The sequence below is a fragment of the Lynx canadensis genome, chromosome E1 (assembly GCF_007474595.2).
Source record: "Lynx canadensis isolate LIC74 chromosome E1, mLynCan4.pri.v2, whole genome shotgun sequence".
Lineage (NCBI taxonomy): Eukaryota > Metazoa > Chordata > Mammalia > Carnivora > Felidae > Lynx > Lynx canadensis.
The window spans coordinates 12,890,719-12,917,343 of record NC_044316.2 but is presented as its reverse complement, the minus strand read 5'-3'; the positions used below and the strand labels follow the sequence as shown (position 1 = coordinate 12,917,343).

The window sequence follows — 26,625 nt, the reverse complement described above, 5'->3', positions numbered from 1 at the left end:
CCATATGCCCCACAGCGGAGGAAGCCAGTTGATAACCAGACATGCAGAGCTGGGGCCGTGGCACTGCATTCTGTCTGAGTTCTGTCCAGGCTGAGGTGATGCCCCTCGGTGTGCCTTGGAGCCTGTCCCATTCCCTCTGGGACTTCCAGATCCTCCATCTATAATAATGGGGGCATCCTTCTCCAGCAAGTACCTGCTCTCCCTCCAGCACTGGCACGAAGTTGGTCTCTTTGCCCTCCTTCTGAAGCTCAAACACGGCCCCCCGCTGCTTGTACCGTGGAGCCCCTGCCACATAGGAGAGGCCACAGGCCTTGTGCAGCAGGGCCACTGAGTAACCTAGGAGGGAGGAGGTGGTGGTTGTCGTTGGGAGCTCCCAGGCCACTCCTTAGAACACCGACTTTCCCAGCCAATCCTTCAAAGTAGCCTGGGCAGAAGGGAGCAGATCTGGAGAAACTGTCTTTCTCATCCTTTTAAAAATTGGCATCAGGGAGTGCTCCCACTTAACCACCGTAGCTGGTCACACACATGTGCCCCATCACACAGAAGTGATACACACACATTATCATATATACAGCTTCACTCCAAATATACTCCTTCACACACATTCACCACCCACGTTCATCATACACATGGTATATGAGGACCAAGGAGAGGGGTGAAGGGTTACCCACCACTACCGTTAGTGGCAAGGCCCCACATCCTCAGGGCCACCCTGAGCTTCAGTACCAAGGAGGCCTTGTCCTCATCCTAAAGGCCCTAATTCTCAGCCTCGAGCATCCCTAACCAAGGCCCATCCCTCAGTCCATGTGACTGACCAGAGCCTGCCCTAACTGGGAAGCCTAGTGCAGGCTAATGCGCAGACTCAGTGTCCCTGTGTAGGCCCCACCCTCACTCAGGTAGTCTCCAGGCCCCGCCTCACCTAGATAGCTGTACTGTGCAGTCTTGGTATCTGCTGCCGTCTGGTTCAGGAAGCGACCCCGGCGGCTGTGCAAGTTGTAGAGCAGTGCTCCCCCTGACCAGTTAAAGGCCCCGACGGCACCGAGCAGCACCTGCCCCTACAGGGGATGAGGGTTGGAGGTCATCTGAGAGGGAGGGGCTGGGGCCAGCCACAGCAGCCATGGGCCTACCAGCCAATGTCACAAACCTTGGGCTGGGGGCGGGGGATGTTCAATGATCCCTGACCACCTGGCTGGAAACGCAGAAGGAAGGTGAAATGGCAAATACCCAGTTCCTACCTTGTACCCATGACCCTATCGGGGCAACTGTCTCTCCAGTGAGTGTCTCTCCAGATTTCCAGGGTGGAAATCTGACCCGGGCCATAGACGTTGAGCATTAAAACAAAGTATGGTTGAGCAAGACAGAACTCATCTCCTTCTGTACAGGTTGCTCAGCCTGTGCCTGACACCCAAGGCCTACCTGTGTTGAGTAATTTGCTAACCACAATTCCACCTCTGTGCAGGGCTGATGTCCTCACCATGCATGCATCTCTCCCCATCTGGGAGGAATAGTGCCTCCGGTGAGGAGTACTCAGCTTGGTAGGCAAGTGACCTGAGCCAAAGCTTGTGTTAGTAGCGTATATTAAGAGGGAACTGCTCAATCTTTGAGCACACAGAACAAAACTGACCCCTGTAATAAATATGGCCATTCTTTTGTCTACCTCAAAGGTCCAGATTAGGGCAAGCAAGTACAAGAGTTTTCTTTTATCCTAAACGGGCTCCTTCAGAGGCCTCATTACAGGAGGACAGAGCCCTGCACTGTGAGCCAGGGGTCCCTGAGTCCCTGGGTGTCACTGAGGCCCTTCCTCTATGGTGATCCTGCCTGGTGCTGAGTTCACCACATACCTCATCCAGGATCTGGGCACTGAACCCGATCTGTGCCAGTTGGTAGTGGAGGGCCTCTCCAACAGTGCCTAGAAGCCAAGAAGCCCAATGAGATGCTGCTGTGGGCTGAGGTGAAGGGAGAAACTAAGTCAGGGAAGGGCCCAGTTTGACCTCATACCCAGAGGGAACGATGTTTGGAATAATGGGACATATACCAGGCTGAGAGTGGAGACCTGATCCTGCTTTAGTATCTACCCGCAGAGTAAGCTTGGGCAGCTTACTTCCTCTTTCTGGGCCTCAGTTTCCTCATCTGTGAGCTCCTGAGAGTGGGATCCATGTCCCAGTCATTCTTTCTCCAACACTTAAGCTTCTCATCAGAGGTTCAGGTAATTCTGGGGAAGCGATGAGGGCTGGGGATATGGTTACCTTTTTAGAGATGGAACAGCTGAGGCTCAGAGAGGTGATAGGAGTTGCCCAGAGAACCATATGGAGGTAGGACAGGGGTGGGGCTGACACACAGGGCTTGGCCTCCTGCCAGAGGCTAAGTGGACCACGCTGGAGCCCTCACCTTCTGTGTGAATGATATTCTGCTGCAATTTGCTCAGCAGTCCATCCAGGGCTGAATAATTGGTCACTGTGAATGCATGTCTCTCAAATGGGTCTGAGGCAATCAGCTTCAGTTCCTTGAGGGTCTTAGTACTCTCATTTCCCACCTGCACAGAAGCCCTGGGTCAGTGGGTCAGCACTGTGAGGGCTGGCTGGTTCCCAAGCCCAGGGAGCTCTCCAGGCTAGGAGAGGGCTGAGTCACTCTGCTGGCCTTCAGGGCCCTTCACCACCTGCCTCCTTTCCCTGCTCCCTGTTCTCCCACACATACCCCTTCCTTCTCACACCAGGTTCATTCTCACCTCTGCACATGCTGTGCCCTTTGCCTGCAGAGCCCTTCTACCTTCCCTGCACCCTAGGCCAGCTACTCCTGCTTGTCCTCCAACACTTAGCTTAGCACCATCTCCTCCAGGAACCTTCCCTGATGTTCTTCTTTTGGGATCCCTGAGTGTCCACTGCTCTCCCCATCACTGCTAGGTGAGTGAGCTGTGACCACAGTTGGGAAACAAGCCCTCTGTGTGAGGACCCGATATGGGATGGGGGAAGTACAGGACATAGGGACTGGGAGAAGTTGGTGAGAGTCTGTGAATAGAGCAAGCCCCTATCGGGAACCCTGGCTCCTCCCCACCCCAGGCTGAACAGGGTCAGAAGGTGCCCCCCGACCCAACTCCCAGCTCTTACCCTGATGGCAAAGCGCTCAACACCTTGCATCTTTGGGGAACTGATGACAGTCGTGAGGTTGAGTGGATCTCCAAATATGTCCCCATCAGTGATTACCACTATGACCTTGGGTGCATTTTTTCTGGAGCCGTGGCTTGGCGTGAAGATGTTGTCTCTAAGTAGGGGAGAGTAAATAAAGAGGAGAACTTTGCCAGAGGGATACTGAGCTCCGGGGAGATTTTACTCACTGACCTGTTTCAGAATTGGAGAGGATTAAGGAGCCCTCCGAAATGGGGGAACAAAAGCCGGAAGAGGGGTGGTGATGCCCCTGTGGCACACAGCAGGGCCAGGTGGAGGGGAGGCTGAGACATACCTAGCCCCTCACCTCCTCCCATAGAAAGGTGCTGGATAGCAGAGTCTATTCTGTGTGTATGTGTAGGAATGACAATGATATTAATAAAGAGTGGCTAATATTTACATAGTACTTATGTGCCAAGCACTGTTGTAAGTGCTGTGCATATTTTAACCCATTTAATCCTCACAAAATCCTATAGAACAAATAATATTATTTTTTTAAGTTTATTTATTTATTTTGAGAGACAAAGGGAGCATGCAGAGGGAGAGAAAATCCCAAGCAGCCTCCACCTGTCAGCGCAGAGCCTGACGTGGGGCTGGAGCTTACAAACTGTGAGATCATGACCTGAGCTGAAATCAAGAGTCAGATGCTTAACTGACTGAGCCACCCAGGTGCCCCTGACAAGCATTATTATTATTCTCATTTTAAACGTGAGGCAACTGAAGCACCGACAGGTTAGGCAACTTACCCAAGGTGAGTACAAAGTAGAGATTGAACCCACGCAGCCTGGCCACGAAGCCCATCCCTGTAAGTACCGTGCTCTACTGATGCTCACAGCAGGAGTCTTTGGAAGACTTTTTGGAGGATGTCTTGGGATGTCAGCCATTAACAAAGACTGGGTTGAAAGACCTCACACATTTCCCTCAGCCAAAGAAGAGCTAGAACCTGATCCTCTCCTCTTCACAGCTCCATCCAGCCATCTCTCCAGGCATGATGCCTCAGAACCTCTGGGCAGGGCCATGAGCTGGCACCCAGTAGGTGCTCAGGTAATTCCCACTGCCCTCATACTTACAGGACATGCTGTATGGCAGAAGCAGTCTTGGTGACATTCTTCACTTGAGTGATATTCTGGACTCTGGCGAGGGAGGCCAGTGCATCCTGGCTGTCCCGAAGATCAAACTCAGTCTGTATCACTTCCCCATATTGCACAAGGGCAAAGTTGCACTATAGAGGAGGAGCCGAGGTGGGGAGGAGGTTGGCAGAGTCGCCATGCCCAAAGCCGCCCCTGCCCCCGACACGGTTCCTCCTGGAAGCAGTGGAAGAATCCACTCATTTCTCCTTGCCTCCAGGCAGGAGGAGATGTTAAGGCAGAGGGAAATCTCTAAGCAAGGAGAGGTGGAGGAAGGTATAATAGTACTGGATCACAGTGAATTATAGACTTGCCCCTGAAACCATGTCTTTGTGTAGTCCCCCTCCCACATATTGACTATGGGGTTGGTCATGTGACTAGCTTTGGTCAATGGAACATGAGCAAATGCGATACAGTCAGAAACTTGAAAAGTACATGCATGCGCTGGTTCTTGCCCTCTTGGAACACTGCAGCCATGAAAACGTTAAGCTGGCCTGCTGGAGGCACAAAGCCCAGACAGGTAAGGCCATCTTAGGCCATCCAGTCAAACAACAGGATGTCTGCAGCTGCAGGAGTAACTCCAGGCAAGGCCAGCAGAAGGACCACCCAGCTGAATCCAGCCCAAATAGCTGACCCACAGAACCGTGAGCAAATAAATGGTTGTTGTTTTGAGGTAGTTTGTTCATGGCAATAGAGAACTAATAGACTGTGTGAGTCTAGCTCTTAGGTAAGCCCACCTCAAAGCACTTGGCATAGAAGTTCTTCATCATGTTGGAGATGAAGTCTTTGGCTTTCTGGAAGTCTGGGGGATCAATGCTTCCTGAGCCATCTAGGATGATGGCAATCTCAGTGCCTGGCCAAAACAGGGAGCAGGTTAGGAGCGGACACAGAATTTGACACAGGAGTGAGGGCAGCATGTGCTGCCCTGCAGGGCACCCACCCCATTCAAGCCCTGAGGGCTCAGTTCAGGGAGGAAGCTGGTAAAGTTCCCAAGAGTGAAGTCTTTGTCTCGGAGGCATAGATAGCCACGGCCTACTCAGGCTCTGACCTGCTGAGTGAGTCACTCCCATAGCTCCTGCTCCTCAGGCCTCAGTTTCCCCATCTGTAATATGGGGGGGGGGCGCAGAGCTGGGACTAACTAGGCCTATAGAATCCAGCCACTGCTTCCCATCTTCCGGCCCTCGGCACACCTCACCCCTGGAGGTCACCAGCCTAGGAGTCAGTTCTGACAGCCTCTGGGAACAACCCAGATCTGCCTCTTCTCACCAGCTGCTTCGTCCTCCTGCCCCTCTTGTGTCTTCAGAGCCCGGCGCCACCTGGCTGTCTTCTCTAGGCTGCCATTCTTGTTCCTGTAGCAGTCTCTGGCATCCACATGTACATTGGGATCAAGGAGATTTTCTTTAAAAACACATACGGAAGAACTCAGAGTCAGATAGCCTCCTTGTTCACCTCCAGGCAGGCCCACACTTGTCTCTGCTCTGATTTCCTTCACAGGGGCTTAGGCTTGCCTTGCCCTCTCTGGGCTTCTGTGTCCCTCTAACATCTGCCACGCCTCTTCCTGGAAACCCAAGATCTCTTTAGAGCTATCTAAGGTCAGTCAGTGTCCAACCCTTACCAAGGTCAGAGAAGTAGACCTGAGCCTGGGGTTGGAAGTTGTTGGCTAATAGGCTGCAGGTGCCTGTGAGTTCTGGGCTGAGGCTGTGGGGCTTCCGGGACATCACTTGAATACAGATCTAGGAGAGAGGGGGAGAGAAGAAGGGGAAAGCCTAGGTCATCTCCAGCACAGGCCCCCTAATCACAGCCACATCATCACCCCCATTACAGAATCCATCACCTCCATTACAGAATCAAGTGCCACAACCAAGTAGAAGATGCAGGAATAGTTTGCTCACCCCTCATCAGGGGTAGGAGTCAGTGCTGGGGCCAAAGCTGAAGTTAAGCACTTAGGTCATGGAGTACCCAGGTCAGAGCCATGGTTAGCCCTGGGGTTGGTACCAGGGAGGCAGCTGGGCTCAGCCCTGAGAATATGCCAGTCAGACTGTTAACAACACCGGTCAACTACAGGGTAAGCTCCACCTTCCCTGAAGCCCTCCATCATCCTGCCTCATGCATACTCACCAAAACACTGTGGTGGTTCCGGACAACTGTCACTCCCGGGTGCCTTCCCTTTGGGATGGGGGCATGCTCTGAAACAGTTAAGCCTAGGTAAGGAGGGAAGGATGCTGGGAGGCAACCCTACAGCCAACATCAGAGGTCACATGATGGTCAGGGCCCCATAAAGAACAATCGGCCACTCAGAGCAGCCTCTAGAAGCTGGTTAGGGGGACTTCAAGCACAGGCCTGGACATGTTCAAGGCAAAGTGCCTATTCCCTGGGCTTATTCACTGACTCATTCAACAAATGCCCTGTGATGTCTGCTCTGTGCCTAGCCTCATGGCAGATGGTGATAGGGATCTAGACATAACTGAGACCTGGTACTTTACTTACAGGGGATCCCAGTTTGGAAGGGCAGGAGGGTAGAGAAGAACTAGCCGGTGGTTGTGTGCAGCACTGGGGACGGGTGGAAGATGCTAAAGAACTGGCTACATGGACCGATGAACTCTCCACTCTCCACGTTCTATTTCTGGGGACTCTTAATGCCCCAAGACCCCAGGGTGAAAGTGTAGCTCATTCCTCTCCCTCCACAAGGTGGGCCTCAGGAGACTCATTTTTGAGCCATAGAATCACCCGCTTATGCTGCCAGCCTGCATCCCCTTCTGAAGCAGAGACTGAGGCTGATCAACACCATGCCTTTCACAGAGACAAGAACCCTACCATACACAGCTGAGGGTTCATCAGCAAATGTGGGCCTTGAGTTGAACTGGATGGAATGAGTAGAGTTGGTTAATGTGTGAATTAGGTCCATTCACTTGTTCATTCATTCATTCAAACAGCATTTATTGAGTGCCAATCCCCATGCTAGATGCTAGGATGGCCACAGGTCGGGAGGGGTAAAGTTAGATGAAATGGAGGTGTGATGAATTCGGACATGTTGGGTTCTGGAATCAGATAGAGTCGGGTTTGCCAGCTGTAGTGCTGCCAACACTAGATGCATGCCCTTAGTCATATTGGCAATTAAAGGACTGCTCTGAACTGTAGCTTCCTTTTCTATAAAATCGGAGTGAATTTGAGAATTAAAAGTGAACAAAGCACTTAGCAGAGTGCCAGGCACTCTGCTACATTTTAGGTATCATTTAGGTAGCACTCGATACATTTTAGGTATCATTTTTGTTAGGAAAAGATATGGAAAGGTGGGCTGGGGATTTGGGTTGGGTTGGGATGGGATTAGGCTTTGGGATAGAAGGCCTACTGTGGGTGGTGGTGGAATCTAGGGTCGAGGGACTGGACTAAGTGCATCTGGGTTCAAATGGTTTCGGCCAGATAAGTGGGATTCCTCAAAAGGAGGTCCAGGGAACATTCCCTGGAGTGGTGGTTGACTTACCTACTGGTTGGCAAAGAATCTCATCCTGGATGAGGGAACAACGATGTAGGAGGCCTGCTGTCCCGTTGGTTTGAGGACTGGTGACCAGGAGCCTGAGTAGGAAGGCAGACAGCAAAGCTGAGCTGGCCAATGATTTCCTCCTCCTTTCTGCCTGCCCAGGCACAGTCTTCCCACTCCAGGCCCCACTCCAGGCCCCACTCCAGATTCACAGGCTCCCTATCTGGAAAACTAATGGAAGAGGTCCAGACTTGGGTCCCAGCCCAAAATGGCAGACTTTGCATTATGTGAAAAGCATTTGCTCAGCATTTACATTTACATAGCTCCAGGGGAGAAACAGTTAAATGCATCTGCTCTCTGCCTGCTGACCTACCCTGACAGAAATGGGAGTGGTATTGATGGTAAAGACTCTCTGCTCTTTGGGGAGGGGGTGGGTAGACGCTAGGAAGCCATCAACAGGACAGCTGGTTCTGTCAGGGGCACTGCTGGCTTCCTAGTGGCTGCCAGGGGAACTGACCCACCTGGCCTCAGTGATGGTATTTCTTGAGAAGAGCATCCTAGCACTGCTATGCAATGGGTCAGTCAGAAATGAAGGTTTGATTCCAAAGTCATTCTATGAAGCCAGCATTGCCTTGATTCCAAAACTAGTCAAAGACCCCACTAAAAAGGAGAATTACAGGCCAATATCCCTGATGAACCCGGATGCAAAAAATTCTCAGCAGTGTACTAGCAAAGCAAATTCAATAGTACATCAAAAGAATTATTCACCATGATCAAGTTGGATTTATTCCTGGGCTGCAGGGCTGATTCAATATTTGCAAATCAATCAACATGATACACCACATTAATAAAAGAAAGGATAAGAACCATATGATCCTTTCAATAGATGCAAAAAAAGGATATGACAAAATACAGCATCTTTTCTTGATAAAAACCCTCAAGAAAGTGGAGATAGAAAGAACATACCTTAATACCATAAAAACCATATATGAAAGGCCTACAGATAACATCATTCTTGATGGGAAAAAACTGAGAGCTTTCCCCCTAAGGTCAGGAACACGACAGGGATGTCCACTCTCACTACTGTTGTTCAATATAGCATTGGAAGTCCTAGCCTCAGCAATCAGACAACAAAAAGAAATAAAAGGCATCCAAATTGGCAAGGAATAAGTCAAATTCTCACTCTTCACAGATGACATGATACTCTACATGGGAAATCTGAAAGACCACCAAAAAACTGCTAGAGCTGATACATGAGTTCAGCAATGTCGCAGGATATAAAAACGATATACAGAAATTAGTTGCATTTCTTTACACCAATAATGAAGTAGCAGAAAGAGATATCAAGGAACTGATCTCATTTACAATTGCACCAAAAACCATAAGATACCTAGGAATAAACCTAACCAAAGAGGTAAAAGATCTTTACATTGAAAACTACAGAATACTTACAAAAGAAAGTAAAGAAAATGCAAAGAAATGGAAAAACATTCTGTGCTCATGGATTGGAAGAACAAACATTGTTAAAATGTCAATACTACCCAAGGAAATCCACACATTCAATGCAATCCCTATCAAAATAATACCAACATTCTTCACAGAGCTAGAACAAACAATCCTAAAATTTGTGTGGAATGAGAAAAGACCCAGAATAGCCACGTAATGTTGAAAAAGAAAACCAAAGCTGGAAGCATCACAATTCTGGACTTTTTAGCTACATTACAAAGCTATAATCATCAAGACAGTATGGTACTGGCACAAAAACAGATACATAGATCAATGGAACAGAATAGAAGACCCAGAGATTGACCCACAAATATATGGCTAACTAATCTTTGACAAAGCAAGAAAGAGTATCCAATGAAAAAAAGCAGTCTCTTCAGCAAATGGTGCTGGGAAAACTGGACAGTGACATGCAGAAGAATGAACCTGGACCATTTTCACCATACACAACAATAAATCAAAATGAATAAAAGACCTAATTGTGAGACAGGAAACCATCAAAATCCTACAAGAGAAAACAAGCAAAAACCTCTTTGATCTCAGCTGCAGTGACTTCCTACTTGACATATCTCTGGAGGCAAGGGAAATAAAAGCAAAAGTGAACTATTGGGACATCATCAAGATAAAAAGCTTCTGCACAGCAAAGGCGACAATCAATGAAATAAAAGGCAACCAATAGAATGAGAGAAGATATTTGCAAATTACATACCAGATTAAAGGGTTAGTATCCAAAATCTATAAGGAACTTACCAAACTCAACACCCAAAAAATAAATAATCCAGTGAAGAAATGGGCAAGAGGCATCAATAGACACTTTTCCAAAGAAGACATCCACATGGCTCACAGACACACGAAAAGATGCTCAACATCACTCATCATCAGGGAAATACAAATCAAAACCACAATAAGATCTCGCTTCACACCTGTCAGAATGGCTAAAATGAACAACTCGGGAAACAATAGATATTGGTGAGGATGCTGAGAAAGGGGAACCCTTTTACACTTTGGTGGGAATGCAAACTGGTGCAGCCACTGTGGAAAACAGTACAGAGGTTCCTCAAAAAGTTAAAAATAGAGCTACCCCACGACCCAGCAATTGCACTACTAGGTATTTATCCAAAGGATACAAAAATGCTGATTTGAGGGGGCACATGCACCCCAATGTTTATAGCAGCACTATCAACCATAATCAAGTTGTGGAAAGAGCCCAAATGTCCACTGACTGATGATGACTGGAGTTAGAAGATGTAGTGTGTGTGTGTGTGTGTGTGTGTGTGTGTGTGTGTATACATATATATATATATATATATATATATATGTAAATATATATAACAGAATACTTCTCAGTGATCAAAAAGAATGAAATCTTGCCATTTGCAACAACGTGAATGGAACTAGAAGGTATTATGCTAGTGAATTAAGTCAGTCAGAGAAAGACAGATATATGATTTCACTCATATTTGGAATTTGAGAAACTCAATAGATGAACATAAGGGAAGGGAAGGAAAAATAAGAAAAAAAAACAGAGAGGGAGGCAGACCATAAGAGACTTTTCTTAAAAAAATTTTTTTTAATCTTTATTTTTGAGAGAAAGAGCGAGAGCACATGCATGCATGAGCAGGGGAGGGGCAGAGAGAGAGGGAGACACAGAACTTGAAGCAGGCTCCAGGCTCTGTGCTGTGAGCACAGAGCCCGATGTGGGGTTCAAACCCATGAACTATGAGCCAAAGTGGGACGCTTAACCAACTGAGCCACCCACACACTCCACCATAAGAGACTCTTAAATACAGAGAACTGAGGGCTGCTGGAGGGGAGGTGGGTGGGGGTATGGGTTAAATGGGTGATGGGCATTAAGGAGGGCATTTTTTGGGATGAGCACTGGGTGTCATATGTAAAAGATGAATCACTGGGTTCCACTCCTGAAGCCAAGACTACACTGTATGTTAACTAACTTGAATTTTTTTAAAAAAGAAAGAAATGGAGGTTTGAGGGGTGAGCACCTCAGCCTCATTAAAGCAGCCTCCAGAAATAGTTCCAATGGCAAACTTTACCCCTTACCCCAAGCCCAGAGAGACAGCAGTGTCCAGTGTTAGCCTAAGCAATCTCCCTATCCACGCTGCCCAGGGATAACTGGTTTACCTCAAAACAGGGCTTCTGAGTAGGGGGTATTGAGGAAGTGGCCCTGAGGCTGGGCTTGGTAACAGTGAACTACGTCCAAGATCTTTGTGCTGAGGGCAGTAAGGGAGTCATGGAGGACTTGATAAAGGGGATTAGCCTGTACTTTCAAAAAGGTCAAGATGTAGCTATGGTGAATCGGGTGGCAGGAATGAGGTACCATCTCCACTTCCTTGCTTCCCATCACTCTATTGTAATTATAAAATAGATCATTTACTTACCTCCATGGATTAATAATAATAATAATAATAATAAAGCCTATACCTGTGCCCCCAACCCTCATTTAACCCACCCCAAGCTGATTCCACAAGCTCTTGTCAAGGTCATCAGTGGTCTCCACCTTGCCAAATCCAATGGACACCTTTCCGTCCTCATCTTCTTCAACCTCTCAGCAGCCCTGGACATGTGACCATCTCCTCCTTGAAACACTTTCTTCTTGATTTTCCCCTAACTCTCTCAATACTCCTTCTGAGACTCTTGTTGGCTTCTTCACTGTCTAACTTCTAAATGTTGTTGGAACCTTGGGGTTTGGTCCTTGTTTTCCTTGCCAGCACATTCTCCCTAGTGATCCCCTCCAATCCCATGGCTTCAATACACCTATAAATGCTGAACTTCTGTGGCCAAAGAATCCCTCCACCAGAAGTCAGACCAGCATAGCTGTAAGAAATAGAATAATGCCCCCACCACAGATGTCCATGTCCTAATCCCCAGAACCTGTGACTGTGCTTTTTATGGGTAAAGGGATGTTGTAGACTTAATTAAGTAAAGGATCTTGAGATGAAGGAAATAATCCTGGATTATCCAGGTAGACCCCATGTAATCACAAGGGTCCTTATAAGATGGAGGCAAGAGGGTCAGAGTCAGAGAAAGATCTGAAGATGCGACACTGCTGATTTTCAAGATGGAGGAAGAGGCCAAAAGCCAAAGAATGCAGGTAGCCTCCAGAAACTGAAAACGGTGAGGAAACAGATTCTCCCCTTGAGCCACCAGAAGAAACACAGCCCTGCTAACACCTTGATTTTAGCCCATTAAGACCCATTTTGGATTTCTGACCTCCAGAACTGTGAGACAATATATTTGTGTTGTTTTAAGCCATAAATTTTGTAGTTGTTACAGCAGCAACAAGAAACAAACACAATAACCAACCCCCCACTGTCTAACAGGCATCTCAAACTTTAGAATGTTCAAACTGAGCTTGGGGTCTTGTCCTCCCAAGCCTGTGTTTCTCCATCTTCCCCAAGGCTATTAATAGATGGTAAAACCAACCACTACATTCTAAAGCCTGAATCCTGAGGGCATCTTTGCTTCATCTTTTCACTCATCCCTGCATCAAGTCCATCAGTAAACCCTGTGGGGATCCTTCCTCCAAACTATTATCTATGGAGCATCTCTTCTCTCCATTTCCCATCACCATCCTGGCCACCACCATCTTGCCTGGTCTATGGTAATAGCCTCCTGACTGGTAGCATTTGTTTTTGAAACTTACCCTTGTAGTTTACACCCTGTCACTCCCCTGCTTCAGTAGCCTCCCATGTGCTTAGAAAGAGTCCATACTCCTGGATACAGCTCACAGGGCCTTGCAGTCTGACCCCTCCCTGCTCTGAGACCTCCCCTCCCGTCTCCTTTGCTCTCCAAGCTCCAGCTCCAGATGGTTTCTGTTCCTTCACAGCCCCAGTTCTTTCCTACCTCAAGCCCTCTGCCTTGTTGTGTCCTTTGCCTGGAAACCCTGCCTTTCACTCCCCAAGGCTGGGTCACTTTCATCCCCTGGCTCTGCTTAACTGTCACTTCCTGATAAATGCTGTCTGACGCCAGCCCCACCTCACAACATAGCTACTGTTTCATGTCACCCTGTTTTATTTCCTTTTCAGAACTTGTCATCATGTCTGATAATATCCTCTTTCCTTGCTTGTGTGCTTGTTATCTGTCTCCCCCAATAGACTGTAAGTTCCTCAAGGATCATGTCTACCTTGTTCACCATGGTATTTCCAGGGCATGGAACAATGCCTGGCACAGAGCTAGGGCTCGGTAAATACGGTTAAATGAAGACTGAATGACAGCCCAGGCAGCAGGTAAGGGCGCTAATGTGGGGCAGGGTTGAAGAGCGGAGGGCAGGTGTAAATGAGCTCTGTGGGCTCTGCAGCTGAGCTCCCAAAATAGGTCACCTGCTCAGCAACCCTGTCTCTGCTCCAGACCCTTCCCCAGCCTGAGCCACAGCCCTCCATCCAACACCTCATCCCCTGTCTCCAACAAAGATGGGCTCAGAACTAGTCTCCACCCCAGATCATGTTTTGGTGGGTTAAGTCCAGGCCTGGAATAGCTTCAGCTCTCCTTCCTCCTTCATGCTGTTACCCAAGCTATTTCCTTTGCCTATAATTCCTTCCCACCTCCTTTTCCTGCCAAAATCATTCTAAACACCAGCTCCTCAGGAAGTCTTCCCAAAAGGAGCAACTTGACCCCCTCCAAGCCCTCCAGGTAGCCTTGACTACTGGAACCCACTTCCATACTCACCTAGACTGTGAGTTCCCAAGAGACTACCATATGCAGCTGTCCGGGCTGTGCAAGGTTGCCATTCATGTCACAGTCATGAAGTGCTGTGGCCTGGGGCCCAGTATGAGCTGCCTCTGTTGTCTCCCATTTAATCCCTGCCCCCCACCCCCACCCCCCAATGGTGGGTAGTCTCTTGATCTCCAGGTTTGTTGACTGAATGATTGACTAACTAAACAATAATCAAACTATCATCAGCTCACAGCCTCAGGGACCCTATTATATGCTGGGCTGGAAGCAGTCCATTTCCTGCCTTGACCCGCCTCCAACCTGTCTTCGTACAGAGTCTATTCCCATACCTCACAGGGGAAGGCCTTCTTTTTTTTTTTTTTTTTTCCAAGTTTTATCATGGTTTTTTTTTTTTTTAGTTTGCTTTTTATGGTTTTATTTGCATTTTTATTGAAGTACAATTAACATACAATGTTATATTATTTTCAGGTGTGGAAGGCCTTCTTTATGTTCCACTCATCTCACCCTACAGCAACCAAACCCATGATGCGATGAGCCCTGGCTGTTATATTTTAAGGAGAAACAGGACAAGGGAGGGAGAGGGACATGCCACCCTCTCACAGGGCTTTCTGGCTGCTTTCTGTGGCCCTGGGGCAGCCAGCAGTGCATTTCCTGCCCTGCACAAGCCCGTGGTCTTAGGCTTCACCATTTGTGGCAGGAACCAAGAAGTGCCTCCCACCACATCCTCCCATGAGCCCTCTCTTCAGCAGGTATTCAGGGAGGTTTTCATGATCCCAACTGGGCTCTTCCTGCAACCCCGGGGTGGACTCAGAGCTTTCTGCTCCAGGAGCTTCAAGCTCCTCTCATCCACCATGTCCTCTCAGCTTGGCTTCTAAGAGGCAGGGCCCTGCTGAGGTACTGGTGGGAGGGGAATGGGCAAAAGATGGTCACAGATAACTGGGACTGACTCCTGACCTTCACGAACATATGGAGCAACCAGAACGCTCGTGCACTGCAAGTTCGCAAAACTGAATGTTGGCCCAGTGCGTATAATGCTTGATAAAAGGAAGCACACCTGCCTCTTGAAAGAAAGTGCACAGAAGCAAAATTTGTCCAAGGAAACTGGCCAAACGCTCATCATCAGCACCGTTCACATGATGGAAAACTCTACCAATGAGAATAAGTATCACTGTCTCAGGCAATACCACATTCAAAATTCACAGACTGTATATTGAGGGAGAGGAGCCTGACATAAGAGACCACATACGGCACACCTCGTTTATAAGTTCAAGAACAGGCAAAACTAATCCAGGGAGATGGAGGTCAGAGCACTGGTTAGCTCTTGGCAGGGGATGTACCTGGAAGGGAGCACCAGGCTAGAGAGGGCTTAGGTGAGGCTGGTAATGTTCTGCTTCTTCATCTGGGTTCTACTTACATAGGTGGTTCACTTTGCCAACATTCACTGGGCTACAGGCTTATGATGGGTGCATTTTTCTGTGTGGCAAATGTCCATAAAATTTTACCAAAACAAAAGACAACAAACAGCAACCTTTAATTCATCTTCCTGCAGCCAAAAACTTGCTAACAACCTTCTCACCTCCCCTCCCTGCTTCAAAGCTTTCTGGCTCCTCAAACACTTGATGCCCAGGTAACAAGGCACTACCCACTTCTCCCAACCTAATGCTCATTACACTCAGCTTCAACCACCTGCCATTTTCTGTTCCTTGACTTTGCTCAGGCTAATTTCCAGGCTTCCGGCCACACTGCTGTCAGTTGGGATATCCCCCTCCCCTGCCTTCTCACACTAATTCCTACTCATCCCCTCGGTCCCAGTGTTGATGCACACCCTGTGGCTGAAGGGTACGCCTGCCTCTATGTCTCCAAAGCGTCCTGGACATCTCCACCAGAGCAGCCATCACACCCCTTGTCACTGCTTGCCTTGTCTGTCTCCTCCAGGAGCCAGGGAGTTCCATGAGAGCAGGGACTATGCCTGTTTCACTATCTTATCCTCACACTTGGCCTGTCATTGAGTAGATGCTCCATAAATACTTGCTGAATGAATGAATGAGTGAATGAATGAATGAACAAAGTGTCCCTGCCTTCACCATTTACATGGTCACCAGCCTCTTTGCTGTACAATGAGGAAACTACAGTCCAGCAAGGGGTCCAAGCCTGCTAGGCTGGCAGGGTCATGGCCCAAGTCCCAGGGCTATAAGGCTACCTCAAGAGTTGCTACTGCCCACCCATGCTCCACCAAACAGAGCTTCTGCTCTGCTCAGCTCAGGAAGATGGGGAGCTCTGCTCAGCCAGAAACCTTGAGCACCTCATCTGGCTCTGCCCCAAGCCCATCTAGATGCGAGGCTCAAGGTTCATGTGTGCTGTGCAAGAAGGAAACCCTTGACCAATGACTAGAAGCAAAGCAGAGGGGAGGGGGAAGGGACTCGCCTGAGGCAGGGCATGAGCATGGCTGGGTCACAGAGCAAGCACAGAGAAAGCCATATAACCATCATGAACAACAAGGAAAGGAAAAATTGCCCTAGATTAAAAGAGAATAAAGAGACACAACAGTATGTGACACGGGAACCTTGACTGGATCCTGGCTTCAAAACAAAGCAGCTCTAAAGGTCATTGTGGTGACAATAAGGGAAAAAACTAAAGACATGCTTCTACATTACCATCTCACCACTATCACCATCCGATACAACACGTATTTTGCTTGCTTGCTTATTGTCTATCTTCCCTGAGCCAAAGAATTTTTGTCTACTTTGCTCACTGCTGTGAGCCTTCAGGGCCTCTTTAGGGCTTGGCACATAGTAGGTGCTCCATACGAATATTTGCTGAATAAATGACCACGGTATATATAATCCCACAACTTGCCTTTTTTTATCTTATGTTTCAGGGTTGATTCAACCACTATGCTCATTTCATTCATTTGAGCTACGTCTAATATTGCATTGTATATGATTCATAACTCATTTCTTCCATTTTCCTAATGAGGAACATTTCCAGTCTTTCACTATTCCAAGAAATGCTACGATAAATACCTTTACATGGGCCCATTCATATCTTTAAGGTTGGTGTCTGTGAGTGGAATGGCTGGGTCAAAGGCATCTTCAACATTACCAGATATGGTAAAACTATTCTCCAGGTTGGTTATATCAATTTACAGTCCCACACGTCCCCACATCCTCACCAGTAGAATTTTGTCACGTTTAAAATTGGTGGCTTATCTACTGGGTGGGTATAGATGAGATTTTAAAAAACATAAAGCAATGTTTAGTGAGCTTGATTTCGGCCAGAAACTGTGCTAAACCCTTTATGTGCATTAATGCAAATAGTCTTTGCAACAACCCTGTAAGGTAGAGAAATCTCTACCCCCGTAAAGATAAGAAACTGAGGCTATGGGTTGAGCACCTTGCTACAAATACAGAGAAAAGTTGTCACTGACCCATGGCTGAGATTCACAGCCTGCCCCTGAACCACGTTCCCTGCTGCCTCATATTTTCCATTTTTTCTTTGATATTTTTGTCACTGTCCAAAGTTTATATACTGAGCATGTGTTACTTCTGTAAGAGATAAAAGAGCCTTAAGAAATTTTATTTTAAACTAGTTTTGAGGTCATTCTCCCACCCCCGGCAGTGAAGAGGGCAAGGATTGGCCTGGTGCTCACAGCCTCTCTCCTGCACACCCTCTGTAGGCGAAGGGAGGTTGTCCCCAAACTGGGGGAGGGACGCCAAGGCCTCCTCGGCAGCTTTTTCAGGCTCCCCAGAGGCCCCCTCAATTATGCCTCCCATCTGCCGGGCCCTGCTCACCAGGTCCGGTTGGTGCTGGAGTCTTGGTGCAGAAGGGCGTTGAGCACATAGGGTACACCTCCCTCAGGAGTCACCCAGGTCCGGGCCACATCCACATTGAAGGCCACCAGAGGAACAAGGCCTGTGGAGAACAGAGGGACATTTAAGAGATGCCTGTTAAAGCCATGGCTGGCCCTTTGACTCCCATCATTCTGTCACATCTGGTGGTATCATCATCCCCATTTTACAGATGAGAAAAATGAGATTCCCCAGGACCTTTTCCCTATGGGAATAGGACAGGAGTGTAGGCATGTCTGACCCAGAGCTCCTGATCCTCCTACTATGTCAGCACCAAAGCCCCTCCTCCAGCAAGCCTTCCCTGGTTCTCTCCTAGAAGTACTTCCCATCTTCTCATACCTCCCACTGTGCACTTTCTGTACCTGTCAGATAGCATATACTCATGACAGTGTCTTGTACCAAAGTTCAAATAGACTATGAGCCCTAGGGCTAGGATATACATACATTCTGTCTATGAGGCCCCATCAGATGACCCAGGAGAAAACATGTCCTCAAACATGTACAAGAACGTTTACAGAAGCTTGTAATAGTTCCCAAGTGGAAACAACCCAAATGTCCATCAACTGGGGAAGGGATAAGCTAACTGGTAGAGTCACACAATGGAATACTACTCAGGAGTACAAAGAAATGAGCGATTGACACACACGACAAGACGGGTGAATCACAAAAATCATTATGCTGACTGAAAGAAGCTTTACATAAAAGAGTACTGTCTAATTCCATTTACATGATGTTCTAGAACCAGCAAAGCTAATCTATAATAAAAAATATTTCCTGGGGGTAAAGGGATGTGGCTTAACTGGGAAGGGACAGGAAGAAACTCTGTAGGCTTATGGAAACACCCTAGGTCTTGATAAGAATTTGGATGACAAAGGTGTGTGCGTTTGTCAAAAACACACTCAATGGTCAACTTAAAACTTGTGACTTTCACCGAATATAAATTTTCCCTCAAAAAAGAACGAGCAACAAACATTGACCTCTGGTTGATATGTATGCTGAAGCATTTAGGGATGAAGTGTACCAACCTCCGCAATTTACTTTGGAATGCATCAAAATGTAACGTGGCTTGATGGATGGATAGATGGATATATGCAGATGGATATATAGATATATGTTTACATATGTGTCTGTGTGATGTTGCAAATATAACGAAATGCTGACAACTGTAAAATCTAAGTGTGGCATATAGTTTTCCACCGTACAATTATTTCAACTTTTCTGTATACTTGAAATTTTTCACTAAAAAGTTTTGGGGAAAAACTGATATTCACAGATTGCCCCCAACGTCAGAGGTTGTGCCAATCCATACCACAACAACAGAAGAGGAGAAGGCCTGTTTCCTCACAGCACTGCTTGAGGTGTGTGTAGACCATCCTTGTTTTGAGTTTCTTATCATTTTGTTCCAAAATATCTTTTTTAATTCTGAATGAGGTCGAGTCTCTTATTTTAAGTTGTTTACTGCCTATTCATATACATTATCCATTTGTAGGAAATATTGCTTTCTTATTAATTTGCAAGAGCGTTTTGAATCAAAAAAAAATTACCAATGTGTTCAAGATAATACTTCACACTTAGCTATTTGATGTAGGTATCTTTTCCCACATCTAGAATTTATACGTAGTCAAGTTATTTTTCTTTTATGACTCTTCAGTTTTATGTCATGCTTCCCCATTCAGAGATTATTTTTTTTAAGTTCACTCATGTTTTTGTCTGTATTTTGGGGGGTTTTGTTTCACTTCTTACACTTGAATCTTTGATTGATCTGCACTCTATTTTTTGTGTACAGAGTGAAAGAGGGATCCAGCTTTTACTCTTTCTCCCCACAATTGAAATTGTCTCAACATTTTTCCTTGAATGGCTCGTCTTATCCCCACAGATCTGCAGTATCACCTTTATCATTCTCAGAATTCCCATATGCATTTGGGCCTCAGCTGGGACTCAGTTCTGCCCTACTGACCACATTGTCTCCCGCTTGGATATGTTCATTAGTCTCCTGACCTTTCTTTTCCAAGTCTTGTCCCTCTGGATACAACCTCCCCATATCAACTGCCAGAGAGAATTTTAAAAGTATGTCCTGACTATGATACTCCACCGTAAAAACTCTAATGTATATTTACAGAGAAAAAGGGCAAGGTGAAGTTGAGTGTACAGAACTTATCTGTTCAATTACTGTTCAATGAACAACGTTTTTGGGGAAAAAACCTTTTTGGAAAACACTCTTTTTTAATGATGGTATAATGACTTTTTCATTCCTAAATATACCACATAAACATGCCATAAGAATGATGTTCTGACATCACACATTCATGCAAAAACATACTCACTAATTTATTTAGTAAAGCAGTTTTTAGCCCCACAATTCATAGGAAACAAATGTGAACTGCTTATCTTGTTTGGATAAATTCAAAATGTCTTGTTTAGCATGTACAAGCCAACTGAGACGGCTGAAGGGGTAGTAGCTTCTGTGATCTGCAGTCTGTTAAAATGTACAAACTATGCCATGTATTTTGAAGTGCTTTCAGGTTTAGCATTTATTTTTCTCTCAATGTATTTTTTCTGTGCTATAACTATATTTAAACATTTTTTTAATGTTTATTTCTTTTTGAGAGAGAGAGACAGAGACAGAGAGAGAGACAGAGTGTGAGTAGGGAAGGGTCAGAGAGAGAGGGAGACACAGAATCCGAAGCAGGTTCCAGGCTCAGAGCTGTCAGCACAGACCCCGATGTTGGGCTTGAACTCGTGAACCACGAGATCATGACCTAAGCCGAAGTTGGACGCTTAACCGACTGAGCCACCCAGGTGCCCCAATGTGCTATCACTTTATTTTTAAAGGTAGTTTGAATGCAAGATAACCACGAGTACCCAAAAGACTGAAGAAACAGTGAAGAAATGGTGAATGAGAAATGTACCTTCTCAATAATGACTCCCTCACAATTATCCTCCACTACTCATCATTAAGTTTTCATTTCCTCTCTTAATGAGGACAGTAAACTTTTATTACAGTAAGTTGTATATGTAAATTATATTTTATATTCAAATTAATTTTTTTGGTATAAACTTGTTTTATCGGCCAGCTAATAAATTTTTCCATCAGTAAAAACTGTTTGGGTATATTGAGCTAGATGGAATGAACCACAGTTTTTCCAATGAAATTGATGGAAATAGTTTTTCCAATTAATGACTTTTCACTTAGCAGCACAGACGTTAAAAACAAAAATCATTAGGCAAAGGATACGTTAATGGACTTTTAAGTAAGGAAGAGAAGGAAATATATACATATAAATATACTGTTCTTCATTCACCAAGATATAAATTTAAAATCTATATGTCTCCATTAACATCACTTCAAAATATATTTTAAAAATTGACTGAATTAAAAATACAAAAATCCACAACCAAAATGGGAGACTTTAATGCTTTAACAAATCTTTCATCAAGCTACAAAAGCACATTCAAGTATCAATAATGATATAGAAGATCTGAATATCACAACTGACTAACAGAACACTGTAACTAACAATAGTAAGAGAAACATTTTTTCAAATGCACATGAAACATTTACCCAAATCAAATATATATGAAAGGTCAAAAAGCAAGCCTCAATAAATTTCAATGCATTGAAGTAATTCAGAATAGGTTCTCTGACTACACTGGAATTAAACTAGAAGCCAATAACAAAAAGAAAACTATAATAATTTGAACTTCTCAGAAATCAAGCAATGCACGTCTGCATAAGTCAAAAATGAAATGGCCATGGATATTTTTTAGTGATAATTAAGATATGACAAATCAAAACTTGTGGGAAACAGTTAAGGCAGTGCTCAGAGGAAATGTGCAGCCTTAAGTGCCAATGTTAAAAAAGACAAAAAGCTAAAATCAATGATCTAAGCTTCCATCTCAAAAAGGTAAAAGAATAGTAAATTAAACACAAAGAAAGTACAGGAATAAAGATATGAGTATGTATCAATGAAATAGAAAACTAACTTAGAGTAGAGAAATCAACAAAGCAAAAGTTTACTTTTAAAAAAGCTTAATGAAACTGATAAACTCTTAGCAACATTGTCAAGAAAAAAAGAGAGAACACACAAGTTACCAACATGAAGGAAAAAGAAACCATCAGAATAGATCCTAAGACATTAAGAAATAATGAGGATAGTATACACAACTTTATGCCACTATACTTCACAATTTTGTTGAAATAGACAAATTCCTTGAGATAAAGATTTACCACAACTGATGAAAGAAATGCAAGCTGAATAATCTTGTATCAAAAAAAAGTAAATCCCATTATTAAAAATCTTAGGAAGAATTCCAACCCAGATAGCTTCACTGTAAACTCTTCCAAACATTTAGAGAAGAAATACCAAACTTACACAAACTATTCCAAAGAACAGAATTGAAGGAATACTTTCCAATCATTTTACAGGACCAGAATAACATTGATATATGTTTTAAACGTTTATTTATTTTTTTATTTTGAGGGAGGACAGAGAGAGAATCCCAAGCAGACTCTGCACTCTCAGTGCAGAGCCTGACACGGGGCTTGATCCCACAAACTGTGAGATCATGACCTGAGCCAAAATCAAGAGTTGGATGCTTAACCGACTGAGCCACCCAGGTGCCCTAACATTGATATTAAAACCTGACAAGAGCAAAGACTTAAAAAACAAACAAACAAAAATCAGAAAAAGTCTGACAGGAGCCGTACAAGGAAGGACAATTGATGATCTCTCTTGAACACAGATGTAGGAATCCTAAACAAAATATTAGCAAATCAAATCCGGTGACATATAAAAATCATAATACATCACAACCAAGTGGAGTTTTTTCAGGAATGCAAGGGTGGTTTGACATTTGATAATAATTTATTTCTTTTTCACATTAACAGGAAAAAAATCATATGATCATTATGATAGAAGAAAAAGGCATTTGATAAAATCGAATACTGCTCTGTGATTTAAAAAAATCATAGTAAATCAGAATAGAAGGAATTTATATAATCTGATCAAGAATATCCACAAAAAACCCTCAGCAAACATCATTCTTATTGGTGTGTTATTAAAATCTTTCCCTAAAATCAGGATTGAGACAGGGATGACTACTCTCACCACTTTTACTCAACATTTTACTGGAGGACTTAGAGCAGTGAGAAAAGGGGGAAAAAATGGAGCATAGAGATTAAAAAGGAAAAAATAAAACTGTCATTATTGGCAGGTGAAACTATTAAGTACACTGAGAAATCCAACAGATCTACAAACACTGAGAATTAACAAGAGCCTTTTTAGCAAGGTTACTGGATACAGAGGCAATATATGAAGAACCACTGTACTTCTACACACTATCAATGATCAAATAAAGAGTGAACAATTTTTAAAGATGTCATTAACAAAAGATAGAAATATCAAATGCTTAAAAATAAGTCTACTTAAAGATATGTAAAATCTCCATGCTGAAAACTATAAAAGATTAGGAGATATTAAAGATGTAGATGCATGGAGGAATAGATCATGTTCATGAAGTTAAGACTCAATAATTGTTGTCAGTTACCACTCTATTGATCTATAGCTTCAATAGAATCCTAATCAAAATCTCAGCAAATTATTGGGGGGGAGGGGGGTGTGTTAACAAGCCAATTAAAAATGTATATGAAATTGCACAAGGCAAGAATAGTCTGGCACTCTTAAGGGAGAATAACAAACTTGTAGGACTTGATAACATTACACTATTATTCATCAAGACATTACAAAGTTATAGTCAAGACAGAATTATACTAGCACCAGACAGGCAGATAGACCAGTGGAACAGAGAGTACAAGCACATATGATCACCTGTTTTATGACAAAAGTGACAGTGAAGAACAGAGAGGAAAGAATGATCTTTTAAATAAAAGGTGCTGGGTCACTGGGATATCAATATGGAAAAAAATTAATCTTGACTATTCTCACACGATCACACACACACAAATGTTCTTGATGGGCTGAAATGTGGATTTAGATAGACTGTATATCTAAATGTGAAAAATGAAACAATAAAGTTTTTGAGGGAAAATGAAGGACCCTGGGGTAGACAAATATTTTTTTCAACAGGACACAAAACACACTAATGTAAAGGAAATAACTGATAGACAGATCTTCATTAAACTTAAGAACTTCTGTTTATCAAAAGACACCATTAAGGGAATAAAGAGGCAAGACAGAGTGAGAGGAGATAGTTGCAACACAAATATCTGACAAAAGATTATCAGAATATGCAAAAGATTCCTATAGATCAATAAGGAAAATGCATGTAAGCTAACAGAAAGACGTTTCACAAGAGATTATCCAATGGCTAGTAATCAAAGGCACTCATTAGACTTCAGAGAAAGGCAAATTAGAACCACCATATAATACCACCACACAACTACCAGAATGGTTAAATGAAAAAAACAAAACAAAACAAAACAAAAAACCAATACCAAGTGTTGACACTGATTGGGAGCAACTAGAACTCTGCTGGTAAGAATGGAAGTCAGTACAACCCCTTTGGGAAACCATTTGGGAGCATCAACTCAAGTTGAGCATAAACTGAATAGTCACCAATGGAATACTCTACAGCAGTGAAAATAACCTACAACAAGGTGGCTGGATTTCAAAAAACACAGTGTTGGGTGAAAGACTAGGAACAAACCAGATCGTATCGTATAATTCCAGTTATACAAAGTTGAAAACAGGCAAACTAATCTATACTATTGAAAGTTAGGAGAGTGTTACCCTTGGGGGTAAGGTAATGAATGACTGGAGGGGTGATAAAGGGTATTTCTGGGCTGTTAGTCATACTCTGTTTCTTGAAATGGGTGTTAGTGGCATGGGTTTGGTTTAATTTGAAAATTCACTAATCTGAATTTGTCCATTTTATTGTGTAATTCAAAAAAGTTTACATAAAAAAATAATTGCAAGTTTCTGAAACACACTGAATATATAAACATTCTATACGTTAATAATAATATTTCGGAGAGAGGAAAAAAAAACAAACACAAAAATTTTAAAACTGTATTGGTTAGCATTGGAAGTAATGAGGGCAACCATCCCTTTACTGTGAAAATTGTTTACTAAAAGGAAAATATTAAGTAGTTTTCTTGTCTTTCCTATATAAATTGAATTTCAGGATCACCAAATAGTTCTAGTTGATGTGGGAAGAATAATAGAATCATAAAAACACAATTTGGCAAGGCATTATACAATAATTAATTCAGGCCATGACCATCAATGGATGAAACTACTAGAAGAAAGTTTGGTAGAAAACTTTACAATTAGACTGACACCACCTGAGCCCACCAGTCAATCTTAATGTCCCCAGGAATACTGGGTCCTCAGACATATGTCCCTCTGAGTGTGACACCACAGGAAGATTATAGGAGCCCTAGACTCTGTGTTCCTAACAAGCTCCCAAATGATGACCACGCTGCTGGTCCTCAGACCACATTTTGAGTAGCAAGTCTTTAAAATACTTTGGCAAAAGAAACAAAAAGAGGGGAGTGAGATAAATCCAGGAAGTATGTCACAACCCCCCAAAAGTTTTAGAGTGTGCTTGCCAAAACAGTTAAACCTGAATTTAATGAAGTCATTGCCACCAACATCCAGGTTTTGGGAAATTCAGGGGATAGAAGACAAACTGCACCAAAAGGAGGAAACACACAAACCCTGAATGAAGCTGTTCTATAAGAAAAGTGACCAAGATCTGCAGTAAAGGAAAGACTTCAAAAAGACACACAAACCAAAAAATTGGCAAGGGGGCCACTCTAGACTAAGAGAGGCACAACAACCAAATGTAATGTGGACCTCGTTTGGATCTTGACTTGAACAAACTTATTGTTAATAAAAAGATAAACGGAGACAGGAAGATTCGAATGTGGACTGGGCATTAGATAATACCTCAAAATTATTTTTAACTTTGTTAGATGATTAAAAAAACATTGTGGCTATGTGAGAAAATAACCACACAGCTCAGAAACCTGCACTGAAGTACTTAGGGGTGAAACGACACAATGGTTTTTTGGGTTTGCCTTAAAATAATGTTTCGGAAACATTAAAGTGCTAGTGAATCATCCAAGTTTCTTATCAAAATACAGATTCTGATTCAGTGCATCAGGAGTGGGACTGAGAGCCTCGTCTAATGAGATCCTCGTGATGCCAGACTGCTGGTCACAACACCAAGTTTGAGCAGCACAGCTTTAAAGGAAACCAAAAGGGATAGTGAAATAATGCAGCCAGTGTGACGGTCTATCTGGGCGATGGTATATTGAGTTTGTGACTGTTATTTCCTCTGCTTTTGTACATGCTTCAAATTTTGTTCAAAAGTCACCTTCCAGAGGCTCAAGTAGGTGGCACAATGTGAGAGGGCAGTGTTCGAGCTCTCATTTCTCAATTCCCAGGCCCTCTCCCTGAACCCGCACAAAGCAGCCACCTGTACTTTATTTCGTTCCCTTTATACCTTGGCCTTGCCCAGAATGATTTGTGGCAACTCATAAAAGTATACAGTGCATTAAGATAAAACTTGTTTTGGGGCGCCTGGGTGGCTCAGTCGGTTAAGCGTCCAACTTCGGCTCAGGTCATGATCTCACGGTTCGTGGGTTCGAGCCCCACATCGGGCTCTGTGCTGACAGCTCAGAGCCTGGAGCCTGTTTCAGATTCTGTGTCTCCCTCTCTCTGACCCTCCCCCGTTCATGCTCTGTCTCTCTCTGTCTCAAAAATAAATAAACATTAAAAAAAATTAAAAAAAAAAGATAAAACTTATTTTAAAATAAGGAGGCAGGCAAAAGGAAGGAAAATGACAGAAAAAGC

The 26,625-nt window shown here is 44.2% G+C and overlaps 1 protein-coding gene across 1 annotated transcript in view; it reads right to left on the bottom strand.

The window, feature by feature from the left end:
• Positions 1-26,625, bottom strand: part of ITGAE (integrin subunit alpha E) — a 73,521-nt gene that overhangs the window by 30,642 nt on the left and 16,254 nt on the right. Inside the window, 12 exon segments of the mRNA XM_030294854.1 lie at positions 194-336; positions 920-1,055; positions 1,842-1,909; positions 2,389-2,533; positions 3,105-3,258; positions 4,232-4,383; positions 5,026-5,141; positions 5,555-5,686; positions 5,904-6,021; positions 6,407-6,474; positions 7,770-7,861; positions 17,750-17,870. Of these exon segments, the coding sequence (XP_030150714.1) occupies positions 194-336; positions 920-1,055; positions 1,842-1,909; positions 2,389-2,533; positions 3,105-3,258; positions 4,232-4,383; positions 5,026-5,141; positions 5,555-5,686; positions 5,904-6,021; positions 6,407-6,474; positions 7,770-7,861; positions 17,750-17,870 (1,445 nt within the window).